Here is a 14653-nt window from a genome sequence, read left to right as displayed (position 1 = left end):
AACATGTGTTTATGCCCACATAGGGCGATTTCACAATCATGCACCCCTCAGGAGTGTTTTGGGGGGGGGGGGGGGGGGGGGGTCACTGAACTAGTGGCCCTTGCTATTGCTTCAGGGACATGAGTTTAAATCCCACCACAGCAGCTGGTGGAATTTGAATTTAGTTAATAAAATTTGAAATATAAAGCTAGTCTCGGTAACGGTGACCATAAAACGATCATTGGAGTGTCATAAAAACCCAGCTGGCTCACTGTCTCTCAGGGAAGGAAATTAGTTATCCTTACCTGCTCTGACCAACATGCAACTCCAGATCTACAGCAATGTGCTTTGACTTATAACTGCCCTCTGAAATGACCCAGCATGCCACTCAGTTTAAGGGCAATTAGGAATGGGCCACAAATGCTGGCCGTATCAACACTGTCCACATCAGGTGAAAGAATTAACATTAAATGAAATTGCAGGCTCCGCACTTCAAGGTATGTTCCTGTGGTTGTGGCTCTCTGCTGGAATAGCCCTTAAAGTAGAGGGGTGTGTTTCAGATTTCTAGCATATATTAGGAAACATGCAAGTACAAGGAGTGTTTAGGTGGAATGGTTTCACTCAAAGTTTGTTAACATAAAGATAAATAGGGCAGTGGATTGAAGCTAGCATAACACAGGAGAAGGATAAAGAAACAGAGAAAAATATTAAACAAGTAGCAGAAAAGGTTGAAAACAAATATTTTATATAAATACAAGAAACATCGCAAATGGATCACTCGAGCTACAAATGAAACATGGTGGATGTACACCGCCATGCTTCTGAGATGCCAAGAACGAAAGGACAAGAAGTACTTCACTCGAATAGGCAACTTGATTTCTTGAGATATGATACATGATGTTTAATTACCCTGATGTCACAATTTCTAGAATTGGATTTACATAGTCCATGAAGAAAGGGGCAATAGTTAAATGATCCAGCATGTCACTCAATTAAAGGATAATTAAGAATGGGCCACAAATGCTGGCCCTATCAAATTTCTCAGCTGGGACCCGCCTGCAGTATTTGGGAGGATTAGCTGCATGTCAGATATACTGGTTAGTTTGGAAAACCCGAGCTGGATAGTGTGTCAATGCCATGGGTTACTTTGAATGGATCCTTGATGTCGCTCAACAATCCTGTCAAGCTCCATGGATGGTTGTAATAACCTGCAGCTCATTGTTAATCCCGAACTGTTACCCTTGTTGTTTTTTCTTTGATCTTGTGATTATTATCTTGACAGGGGCGATCATGTATGAGCACCGAGGTGAATTGCGCCTGATATTCTATTATCTTTTGGAAACCAGGGTCTTTCATTTATTTGTGATGGAATATCTCCGCTGGTGTGCTCCTGTGGTGGAACGGAGGAGATTCTAGCCTAAAATATTACACTGCCTGCGTTCCATTTTATTATATGCTGGTGGAGCGGGGTGGATGAAAGGGTCTGCCAACCTTGCTTCTGGCCTGGTTTCAAATTCAAATCTAGTACTCTCGTATTCTGAAGATTGCTTGCAGCACAAAATATCTCGCTGCCTTGTAGACTGGCAGGAGGTCTCCACTTTATTGGGGTGTATGCTGGGTAGGTTGTATGGCACCAGGGTTATGTGATACCTATCCTTCTTTTGTCTTATAATCCTTACATTTATAAATTATATGGTATCCTTTACTTCAATTATGGATAATATGAGTAGTGCCACAGCAGGGAGCTGGACAGGCGGTTCAGTGTCGAGCTAGTGTATGGCCCTGGAAGTTCTCACAGTAGGTGAGGAAAATCCCCTTAGAACAACTGGTGCTGGGGGGACATTTTGGTGCACACCTGTTACGATGTCATCAAGAGGTTTCAGACTTTGTTCGGAAGAAAGGGTATTTATTGATGAGAAACTTGACACAGGAGGGTTGCAGCTCTAGGCTCCATGCCTTATGGTGCCTACATGATTCTGTCTGAGAGAGGACTTTACCCTCTGGTAAGATCACTCTGTTTCCATTGGTCCCTCAAGTCAGGTAACTCACTTTTGTTGTACTGAGACACCACATACACAACATCCCTCCCCCTTTAGCTTTCTTATACAATCTTCAAAATCAATTTATTCAACCCACATTCTAAATAAACATTATACACAAGTTGGACAATTGTAAATCGATGCAGCAATTGTTCAATGGAGGGATCTCGAGTCTTGCATTTAATGTAGCCCTTCTTCTAGAAAGCTTCAATTATGCACATTTCCAAATATAGTTTTGCATGGGATTTTTCTATACAGGCTTGCTGCTTTCCAAGTTCTGTTCTAGACTGTGCGCTGACCAAGGACTATATACTCTGCAGACAGTGTCACTTTCCAATCCACTGTTGCTTCTTTTCTCTGTCGATCACCTTATTCTACAATGCATGCAGGTGCGACCATTGTAATATAACAGTTTTATATCTTGACAGCTCATTCACAAACTCTGTTTGTCACTCGTGAAGGAAGTGGCCATGGTATTCTATTTCTGGTACTCGGGTGGTCTGATAAAATTCTCTCTTCCTAGCATGTTTCCCATCGACCATGTTATCATCTTGGTTCTTGTGCTTTTATATTATTGTGACCAATTCAGAAACCTGGTTCTGGCATGTAATCTCAGATTCCTGCTCTGCCTGAATTGTTGCTCTGTCTAGTCCTCTCTAGCACATCTTTAACCGAGTGGTTTCATTTCCCAATCTCTTCCTTGCGTCTTCTGCATCAACCAACCTGCTTAGACCAGAGTTCTTTATTTAATGCAACTGCTTTCTCCTCCACCTGTATTTCGCATTCATCTTCACCAGTTGCAGCCCTATTTTTGTTAAGAGTTTTCTATGATGATTGCAGTTTTCAACTGGTTCCGAATTTGTTCCAATTCAGATTTATTGCCTTTCCAATCTCACTCAATTGGGAGCTGATTTTGTTTGTATCCAATAATTAAGCTGGCCTTCTTGGTTTCTGATTCTCATTCAGAGAATGCGCAAGTTTTACTCTTAGTCCATTTGTCTTATGTAAACATTGTTCCATCAGCATTCCAATCTTGATTTCCAGCTCTGCAAGAAATTTCCAGTTGACTGATATTTTTCGTCAGTTTAACATTGTTATTGAACGCATCGGAGTTCTCCCTGAAACCACTGCAGTTTTTTGTTATCTGTCAGAACAGCTTTCTCTCGCAAAGAATCACAATTATTATTTAAACCATTACTCTGTTTTTGCAATCCTTTTAGTTTCTACCAAGGTGAATCCATCATTTTTCAGAGAATGGACATGTTTGTTTTGTTGCAGTTGCAACGAACTCTACTTCTACTTTCAACATTTCCTCCTTCTTCTTGTTATATGTATTAGACAATTCTGCTGAATTGTCAACTTGTTTCAACAGTTGTGTTCTCTCTTTGGGTTTTATCCATTGCCAAGTCCTCCACAGCACACTCGGACAGTTTCTGCCTCTTTGCAGGATGCTAATTTCTCCAGCTCATATGTGTTTTTCACAGGATTGGCAGTTTGACCATTCAATTGGATCGCTAGAGGATTTCCAATAATGGCTGATAATGATACCTGTTTCATCAGCACAGTGCAGTAGATGCTGTAGAATGTCCCATGAGTGCCATGGATCAAATCCTTGAGGTACTTCTCTCAGACTAGCAGTTCTCTCACCCATCACAAAACTGACAGCATCCATTACATGAGATTTCTTTGACATTAGTTGCGGAGTTCCATTTGTGCTTTTTCTCTCAACCCTTTTCTCCCCCTCCCCCCCTACAATTTCATGCTCTTATTCCAGTTCCAGGCAAATATTGTACTGTTTCTTCCCAATAGATTTCCTAGCTACCTCCATCTTTTTCACTTTTAAAAAAAAAAACTTTGATGTTGCTGAGCCGCGTCTCATTTAGATTAGGGTCGCAAACTTTTAATTTTTTATTTGTTGTAGTCCTCAGTTTATCCAACTTTTCCCGGTTGCACAGTGGTAAGCGCCAGGGACCCGGGTTCAGTTCTGGCCTCGTGACTGTGTGGAGTTTGCACATTCTCCCCATGTCTGCATGAGTTTCCTCTGGTTTCCTCCCACAGCCCAAAGATGTTTTAAAAAGTGGATTGGCCAATCTTAGTGTCAGGGAGACTAGCAGAGCAAGTGCTGGGGTTATGGGGATAGGGTCTGGGTGGGATTGTTGTTGGTGCAGGCTTGATGGGCCGAATGGCCTCCTTCTGCACTGTAGAAATTCTATGAAAAGGATGGGTAAGGTTTCCCTGGTGGGAAAGAATCTGCGGAAACTGTGTGAGAATTACTTAGGCTCTGCATTATCCAAGCCACTCCTATAAGGTTATGTAGCTCTGTTTTTGTTATCCTGTATGCAAGAGTTGGCATTGTCACAGCATGTCAGGTGATTGTGGCCATTAGCCTGGTGCTCCTCACTCTTTCAGATATCCTTTCATTATCTGGATATTTGGGAATGCCGATTTAAGCTCTGCTTTGCTGCATTTAACTCTACAGGGTTTTCCATATACTTTGTAGCGCCTTCTCTGTTATCCTACAAGTGATGGTATGTACCGTTGTGCCATGTGCCCATGGCTTTATCCTGTTATCCCAACATCCCCCTTTCTGAAATATTCTTCCATTATCTGTCCAAAGTGAAGCGCTGATTACAATGAATAATCCGAACTAATTGGATTGATTTTTAAACTTTTTTCTGTATATGTACCAGATTTTGGGGATTTGTTAAAAATGGAAAATTTTCAAAAATATATTATTTTTTTAAAAAACCAAGCAAGAATTAGACAGTGGGAATCATTGTGTAATGACAAATGTCACAAACTGGTATGCACGAATCATCCAAAGGTGGACCATATCTTTTAATTCAACCACTGGCTTTTTTCTGAAGGTCAACATGCAAACCAGAACACAGGGACAAAGTCAAAAAGAATTTGGGAGTGATAATTGATCACATTCTCAGTGTATATGGCTGGCATGAACCAGTTACTTGTACAGCAAATAGGCTACTAGCATGCATCTGGGAGAGTATCAGGTTACCAAACAGAACATATTATCCCAATACTATTGATCAATGTTGAAATCAGGTTCAGAGTATGGTACACAAGTTTTGGACTCCTACCTAAAAATGAGGATATGGAAAATTATTTGTACAACAACGTACAAAGCTCAGAAGGCTGCATTGTGAAAAAAGCTTCAAGTAACTATAATTATTTGCATGGGAGAAATTTGAATATTCCATCCCTGATGGCACAGTGGGTGTGTGTTTTGGTCTGTTCCAGTCATTGATCTGGGGAAAATTGATACTTTAAAAGGACATGAATCAATATCTTCAGAAAATGGATTGCAAATTAGCGGTATTAATGTCATTGTTTGATTTTTGAGGAGGAGAAGAAAACAATGGAAGAATCACAGATGACAGTGAGTGAGCATAGTGGTTGGAACAAGCTTAACTTCGATACCCTCTCTCTCTCACAACTGATTCTCCCCTTCTGACTCTTGGTGTGGCAGGGGCAGATAAAGGAAGCAGAGACTGCAATCCAAAATGAACTGAAAATCAGTCGTCTTTTGGTGTTTAACATTTTCACCAAAAACAAACATCCTGTGGCAGTGATGGCACAATTAAGTAGTTAACAGAGAATATCATTTGCGTGCCACAAACTACACTAAATCAAAATAGATTCTTCGATATCCCTTTGCATTAGAACAAACTTCAAACTATTTATTTTCAGTTAATTGAAGGTTACAAGTGGTCCAACAAGAAACACCACTCACCACCCAAGTTCATTGATTTTATTGTAGAAACTGATGACTCATTGCAAGAGCCACACTGGGGATATTTTTCTAACAGCAATGCACCATTTGCAGGGCTACCGGGCTAGTTGATTTACTCCTAATTAAGTTAAATTGATACACAAGGTGATAAATTCTTGACCTTCAGGTGCAACATCACTCCATGATATGCAGGCCACTCACCATGGAAGTCAAACCAAGCACAATTCTGGGAAAACGACACAGCAAAATACAATCCCAGTTAGGAGTGATGAAGTTGATTTCATTGCAGTGTTAATGCAAGCCTACTTGTGACAATAAATAAATAAACTTTTCGTTTTGTTTACTGTTCAAAGAATACCTCATGTGGTCATTGGTGGCAAGGCAAAGACTACAAATTGCTTTTTTAAATATACAAAGTCTTAAGTATTCAAAGCAGAAAGCTGTAAAGGTTGCAAAAAGTGATAACGAAATGGTGGCAGCAGTAAGTACCATCTGCAAGATGCACTTCAGGAACTCATCAAGGCTCCTAAAGCAGCACCTTCCAAACCCACTACCAGCTAGAAGGACACAGGCAATAGATACATGGGAACACCACTAACTGGAAGTTCCCCTCCAAGTCATTCAATATCCTGACTTGGAAATATATCAACATTTATTCAGTGTAGCTGGGTCAAAATCTTGGAATGCCCTCCTTAACAGCACCATGGGTGTACCTACACCACAGGAACTGCAGTGGTTCAATAAGGCAGCTCACAACCACCTTCTCAAGGACAATTAGGGATGGGCAATAAATGCTGGCCTAGCCAGCGATGCCCCCATCCCCCAAATTAATTTAAAAATTGAATTCACAGGGTATTGCTCCAGTAGAAGAGCTAGAGCATGCAGTCAAGGTGGACCTCCTGTGTTGCAAATTCCATGATTCAATGAACAATTATAGTGGCAGAGTTTGCAAATTGTAAACATTTGGTTAATCAAGCAAATTTACTCAATTTCCATGGTTTTTATATCTGGCAAGAGATTTTAGGACTAATGGAGACAATGATTCAAGTAGAGACCATGTCAATCAGCGCTGAAGAACAAGTTAGATAGGTGGTTGAAGGAAACGGGAGCAGAACCTATGAGCACATGGGATTAGGACTAGCTTGTTGTGCAGGATAAAAATATGGAAACAGGCAATTCAGCCCATCAAGTTTGTGGATGGTCTCAATAGCCTTTTTGCGTTGTGACCGGTGTGCAATTTCTACAGTCATGTTTCACATGGTGTCAAATTAAAGCAGAAAAGAAACCCCTTCCTTCAGGGATTAGGTCACGTGCAGACTCCAGAACTGCGTTACATCTGTAACCTGGTTTCCTATTCAGCAACAGTCCACAAAAAATTCAGTAAACATTTTCAATCCAATAGCAGAATCCCTGGCTTATTGCGAGCTAAACAACAGTAACTAACAGTACTAACCTGGAAACAATGTGAACTGTTCTGACCTAAAACGCTAGCTTGCCTGCACTCTCTATTGATACTGACTGACATGCTAAATGTTTATTTTAAGATTTATGGGATTGTCAGGATTTTTTGGCATTTCAAGTCTGTTTCCCTTCCAGTTTACTTCTGCAACATGGATTATGAGGAAAAACTAGGCTTTACAATCCTAAACTCCTATGTCCCAAAACCACAAGTACCTCAAAATCTCAGAATTTGCAATTAGAGCCAGAATGGTGATCGTGTTCATATGTTTTAAAATCAGGTTCAATAGCAAATTAAATTAAGGCCAGGATTTTGGCCAAAGTCTCCAATTCTGGAGGATGGTAAACCCATTTTAGTGTTATCTTTCAAATTGGACATTATTCAGCTTGGTACCAAGCAATGGATATCCCAAACCTAAACAAGCCAAGTTCAACAAAATTTTATAAAGCTTTTTGATACTATTACAATCCATGGTTACAAAAGACAAATGGATATCAAATTCCTGACATTGAGCAAGAATCAAGACTGTTGCTTAAAATACAAAAAGCTAAGCTTTCATACAATTCCAAATACAGGATGGTCACTGGGTTCCTGTCATGTCCTTAGGTGATTCTTCCATCATAAAGGGTTATTCCATGCACAGGAAAAGCAACAAAAAAAAAATGACAAAGATTGAAATACACAGTGATTTGCTTCTACCATATATTATCATACAAAAATTTTTGAACCTGCCATAATTATAAATATAACTCATGTACTGACCAAGCCATTGTCGTTGTCACCCAAAGTTTCTGGTCCTTGCTTTTCCAGAACTTTAATTCACTTACCGATGGTACAATTTGTAGTTATTTTCCTACGTTTGGGATTGTGCCGTAGTAATTCCAATTCTCTTTTTGTTGGTTCCCATGTTGAATACTTTTCACCAACCCCTAACAAGAGAGATTTCAATTTTAATGACACATGATCAGATTCGGTTTAATGATGCACAAGTTCTTCATAAGCGCAAAAAAAAATTCAAGGTGGGTGGACATAAATCTTCACTAGTACACCACAGGGGATGTTCCATATAGATTAAAGTTCTCTTTTTGGGGAGCTGATATCAAACATATGGAACACTGTGGTAAAACTGCAGTATTCAAATGTTAAATCATGGAAGTTGCATCAGCAATTTCACGTAACACAACATCATTCCCTCCTTCAGACCACTGGATAGGGGCTAAGCAAATAGATGCATTTAAAGGGAAGCTAGACAAGCGTATGAGAGAAAAGGGAATACATGGCAATAATGGTAGATTTAGCGGAGAAGATGGAGGAGGCTTGAGTGGAGCATAAACAAGCATGGACTGTGAGAGTCAAATTATGTTTGTTCTGTATACCCTACACAAATCACACAATAGGCAACCTACAAATTACTCTGGCAATGTGTGTGCACAGCAGACAAGCTAGTTCAAGAGTACCCAAGCCCATTCCATTCACTGTGATATTTTGAAGGATAGGCAGACAGACACTCTGCCAGTCCCAATACAAGGCACTGCCTACTGTACGCATCTTGTAGCTGGCATTATGCTTCGACTGAAATCTTTGCACAACTACATTTGAAAAATAAAGTTAGGTCATCCCAAGATATAAATATACACTTTTCTTTTTCACCCCGTTTTTCAATCTATTATTAGATTTAAATCAAAATAACTTACCATGGGCTAGAACCTGCACCATTCCAGTGAGGTCTTTCACTGCAGGTCCAATTCCCTCTCGTCTTACTTTTCCCCCGAATATACTTCATGCAGTTTTTGCAGCCTTATTCCTTTTCCATCCTTTCCTACTACCTGGACCCAATATCGCTTGGAAGCCTTATGTCCTGCAGCAGCTCATAAACATGGTCTGATACAGACATTACAAGCAGGATAGTAGCACTTCTGCTTTGCCCACTACTCCAATGAGACAGATTTTTCCCCAGAGGTTTTAGATATATATTTGTTCTGTGTATTCAACTAGCTACGAATTTTGAGGCACACAAATAAAAAAGAGCTGCTCAGAATGTGATGGAATACTCTCCACTTGCCTGGAAGAGTACAGCTCTATCAACACTCGAAGCTTGACACCATCCCCTCCAACCCACACCCCATTCCGAATTGAAACTTTGTCGTTCCTTCATTGTCTCTGGATGAAAATCCCAGAACTCCCTCCCATACATCACTTTGGGTGTACCTATACTACTTGGACTGCAGCACTTCACGGTGGTAGCGGCTCACAACCACCTTCAAGGAGCAAGTAGGGATGGGTAACAAATGCTGGCTCAGCCAGCGGCACCCATATCCTGCGAAAGAATAAATTTTAAAAATGCAAGTCTTAGTTTACAGGTGAAAAGAGCAAATGTATCACAGGGAGCAGCCATTCAAGTCATATACTACAAATCTATGGCAGCTAAAGTAGCTGAAAGGGCCAATCCAATAGATGTAGCTTACTTGAATGAAACTCAGCACACAAGACTAGTAAGGAAGTTAAGACTCAGCTTGTGGTTGACAGATTGAAAATTAGTGAAGCAAAAAAAGAAAAATTAAGTGTACAATAATTATAGTTTGCCTAGGAAAAAAGTGACCAAACTGTGTTCTACAGTGATCTGCTTACAATATTTGCTACTGATATGGATCATGATGTTCCTAATAATATTAAATTAGTGGATAGTACAAAGTTATGGCAGGTAATGAGTAGAAGAGAAAATGTACAAAGATTCAGACAAGGCATGCAGGTTTTAATGCAAAAACCCAAATAATACATAAATGAATATAACAATAAATATGAAAGGATCTTATTCGTGGATGGCACCTGATCCATGTGAAGCATTGGTACAGCTGGAGAGGCAGTGGACTGTATGTTAATAGATAAGTGATACTACAAAAATCAGTGGTGGGGCTGATTGTGGAGTAAAGCATGTAGTTAGCTTTTAGCCATGCTAACCTTGAAAAGAACACATGCACATTAGAAAGTTACAAATATGTAACTGGTATGATTCAAAGCTTTAAAATTATGAAGAAAGCTTTTTTCTTGCTAGAAAAAACAGTGAAAGAAAACATGACATAAAAAGGCGGCTTCTTCGGTTGAACAATGAGAAAACCAAACTCAATCTTCGAACTTGGTATAAAAACTGAATGCATCCTCCTCTCCAGCTACCATCTTAGGTTGAACCTGACTGTTTGCAACAGTCACAATTTGTTCAACCCAAGCTGAACATTTCTGATCCTGTGATAACCCCCACAAGGTCCATGGGGAAATCACTGATTGATCTCCCTGTGGGGCTTGTTGAGTACAAGTTCCCCTGGTAAAATGCAGTGGCCTGTCCAGCTGGAACTCATTAGTTTGCATTCAGTAATAAAATAATGTTTGTTTCCAGTCGAGCTTTCCGAGTCATTACATTGGCGATGAGGAACAAGAAAAGTTTTATACAGTCTTGCCTTCCAATGAACCCAGCAAGACAGTGACGGAGATATTGAAAATGCCGCTGTTTGAGAAACTGGAAACTTGGAATATGGGGTGGAGGATTGGCTACAGTACGCCAAACAAATGTGACATTTCTTCCAGGGATACATGAGGATCAGCATCATAAAAAGTTTAACCTAACCAGAAGCCCCAGATTCAAAGTCTTTTGACGAATTGTTAGATATGGCACCAGACCACTACAACCTAAACCGTCTGTTACATTGCAAAGCTACAAGTTTAACAGGGCAACTAGATTCCCTGGTGAACCAGTCACTGAATTATTGATGAGACTGCAGAACCATGGGTGACACAGTGGTTAGCACTGTTGCCTCACAGCTCCAGGGACCCGGGTTCAATTCCAGCCTTGGGTTACTGTCTGTTGACAAGAAACTCCGCCCTCTAAAAATTCAAGAACCAGTCATCTGGGCGATGCAAATTCGGGCTTAGACATGAAGACAGAGGCGGTGGACACCCAGTCAAAGGTTGCAACCAAGAATGAGCTCCCTGTAATGGCCCTTTGCAGAATAGGTGTTCATATATCCGTCACAAAGAGGCGAAGGAGGCCCCACTGTCATGGGAGCAAGGGTGAACCGGGGGTGGGGGGGTGGAGGTATAAGATAACCCCCATGAGGTCTGTGGGGAAATCACTGATTGATCTCCACTTGAGGCTTGTTGAGTATGGGTTCCCCTGATAACAGGCAGTGGTCTGCCCAGCTGTAAGGAGCTAGGTTTGGTGGCCAGTCCTTTACAAGGTATGCCAAGGACTAGGCTTGCTGAACTGCAGTCCCAGACAGGAACTAGTGTGCGTGTACACCACGGTAGTAGTTTATTACAGAATGCAAAGTAAAACCACGTCCCTTTCCAGTCAGACTTCCTGAGTCATTACAGGCCTCTCTCCTCTTTATCATAAAGATTATCTGCCTCCACTGTAAAAAAAAATATCCAGCATCATTTTATCTCAAATTTTCTGCCACGAAAATCACCACCCATGCCTTTTGTCACCTCCAGATTTAATTACACCAGTGATCTTCTCACCAGCCTCCTGTTTGCCAACTTCCATAAATATGGCTCGTCTAAACTTCCACTGTTTGTATCCTGTTCCACACCAAATCCCTCTGATCTTGCTGACATTTCCTAGATACTATAACTTGAACGTTTAATAAGAGGAATGAGCTCCAATGGGCCAAATTATCTTTCTCATTAGTTTTCTTATGCTTAGTTATACGAATCAGAAGAGGAGCACTGCAATAATTCTCATTTTTTTTTCCCACCAGGTTGATTCTTCCTGACCGTTTTCCTTAAGGTTTCCCCCAGCAGAAAGTATCCATTATAGCCCACCCCAAAATGAACTGAAACATAAAAGGCCATTCTATCACGTACCTTGCAACTTCCATGCTTTTCTTTGTTCTTCTTTGGCAATTTGTTCCATGTCTTTATCATATATATAATCTTGACACATAAAACAATATATACCTCCATACAAGAGGTCTATGGCTGGGAAAGAGAAAGAAAACCAAGGGTAAATTCTAAAACACTTTCATTAAAATAATTGTCACATTTTCAAAGAATATTCTCTTCACCTCACGTCAGAACTAACTCGAACCTAATCCAGAAAGGATGAACCTCATCTTAAACCTATGCTATTGAAATGCCAAAATGGACTTTTTGACTAAAGAATTAACATTTTCCAAGTCTCATACTTTCAGACTGATTTTTTCATAGACAGAACCATTCATGGACTAAATATGACATGAATGGACCTCATCTAGTGGGTATTCACTTCTCATCTTTTCTAGAACTGTCAATTATAACGATTGCTGCCAATCTGCCCACCACATGCTCTTTGGACAAACAATCATTCCACTGATCTGAATTTGGAAGTCATGGATTAGTAGGGTATTCGGTATCTTTAGCAGCTAGTGAGCAATGAGGGCTCTACTGAGGAACCATCTGTGGAGTCACTTTATTAAACTCAGCCAGATCACAGACAATCATAAATAGCAACAGTGCAGCCACTTGACCTAGAGATTAAATTTAAACTAGGCTGTTGCTGCCTCAAGTTAGCAGTGAGGACAAAGGTCTGGTGGGGCTATTTTCAACTTGAGCTCAAATTCTATACCTAAAAGATTCTCCCTGGATAAAAAAGGATGAACACAGTGAGAAGTCTCACAACACCAGGTTAAAGTCCAACAGGTTTATTTGGTAGCACAAGCCACGAGCTTTCAGAGCGCTGCCCCTTCATCAGGTGAGTGGGAGTTCTGTTCACAAACAGGGCATATAAAGACACAAACTCAATTTACAGAATAATGGTTGGAATGAGAGCCTTTACAGGTAATCAAGTCTTAAAGGTACAGACAATGTGAGTGGAGAGAGGGCCAAGCACAAGTTAAAGAGATGTGTATTGTCTCCAGCCAGGACAGTTAGTGAGGTTTTGCAAGCCCAGGCAAGTCGTTATGGGGGTTACAGATAATGTGACATGAACCCAAGATCCCGGTTGAGGCCGTCCTCATGTGTGCGGAACTTGGCTATCAGTCTCTGCGTTGCATGTCGTGAAGGCCGCCTTGGAGAATGCTTACCCGAAGATCAGAGGCCGAATGCCCGTGACCGCTGAAGTGTTCCCCAACAGGAAGAGAACACCCTTGCCTGCTGATTGTCGAGCGGTGTTCATTCATCCGTTGTTGTAGCATCTGCATGGTCTCCCCAATGTACCATGCCTCAGGACATCCTTTCCTGCAGCGTATCAGGTAAACAACGTTGGCCGAGTTGCAAGTATATGTACCGTGTACCTGGTGGATGGTGTTCTCACGTGAGATGATGGCATCCGTGTCGATGATCCGGCACGTCTTGCAGAGGTTGCTGCGACAGGGTTGCGTGGTGTCGTGGTCACTGTTCTCCTGAAGGCTGGTAGGTTGCTACGATCAATGGTCTGTTTGCGTTTGTTTGAAGGCAAGAAGTGGGGACGGCCTTGGCGAGATTTGCGTCTTCATCAATGACATGTTGAAGGCTCCGGAGAAGATGTTGTAGCTTCTCCGCTCTGAGGACGTACTGGACGACAAAGGATACTCTGTCCGCCGCCGTGTCCCGTGTTTGTCTTCTGAGGAGATCGGTGCAGTTTTTCGCTGTGGCGCGTAGGCACTGTCGATCGATCGACAGTTTCAACGCGCCACAGCGAAAAACCGCACCAACCTCCTCAGAAGACAAACACGGGACACAGTGGACAGAGTACCCTTTGTCGTCCAGTATGTCCCCGGAGTGGAGAAGCTACGACATCTTCTCCGGAGCCTTCAAATGTCATCGGTGAAGATGAACATCTCACCAAGGCCATCCCCACACCCCCACTTCTTGCCTTCAAACAACCGCACAACCTCAAACAGACCATTGTCCACAGTCTTCAGGAGAACAGTGACCACGACACCACACGACCCTGCCACAACAACCTCTGCAAGATGTGCCAGATCATCGACACGGATGCCATCATCTCACGTGAGAACACCATCCACCAAGTACACGGTACATACACTTGCAACTCAGCCAACGTTATCTACCTGATATGCTGCAGGAAAGGATGTCCCGAGGCATGGTACACTGGGAAGACCATGCAGACGCTACGACAACGGATGAATGAATGCCGCTCGACAATCACCAGGCAAGAGTGTTCTCTTCCTGTTGGGGAACACTTCAGCGGTCACGGGCATTCGGCCTCTGATTTTCGTGTAAGCATTCTCCAAGGCGGCCTTCACGACACGACAATGCAGAGACTGATAGCCAAGTTCCACACACGAGGACGGCCTCAACCGGGATCTTGGGTTCATGTCACATTATCTGTAACCCCCCACGACTTGCCTGGGCTTGCAAAATCTCACTAACTGTCCTGGCTGGAGACAATACACATCTCTTTAACCTGTGCTTAACCCTCTCTCCACTCACATTGTCTGTACCTTTAAGACT

General features: G+C 41.7%; 1 protein-coding gene across 3 annotated transcripts in view; it reads right to left on the bottom strand.

The window, feature by feature from the left end:
• The window catches only part of usp22 (ubiquitin specific peptidase 22), a 99812-nt gene that overhangs the window by 19942 nt on the left and 65217 nt on the right, over positions 1-14653 (bottom strand). For all 3 annotated transcript variants that reach the window (XM_078240245.1, XM_078240246.1, XM_078240247.1), the window contains exons 3-4: positions 12086-12199; positions 8056-8157 (exon numbers count right to left, since the gene is read on the bottom strand). In XM_078240245.1, the coding sequence (XP_078096371.1) occupies positions 8056-8157; positions 12086-12199 (216 nt within the window). The remainder of the gene's footprint in view (positions 1-8055; positions 8158-12085; positions 12200-14653) is intronic.

Source organism: Mustelus asterias, chromosome 23 (genome assembly GCF_964213995.1).
Source record: "Mustelus asterias chromosome 23, sMusAst1.hap1.1, whole genome shotgun sequence".
Lineage (NCBI taxonomy): Eukaryota > Metazoa > Chordata > Chondrichthyes > Carcharhiniformes > Triakidae > Mustelus > Mustelus asterias.
This window is presented reverse-complemented; position numbering and strand designations above follow the sequence as displayed.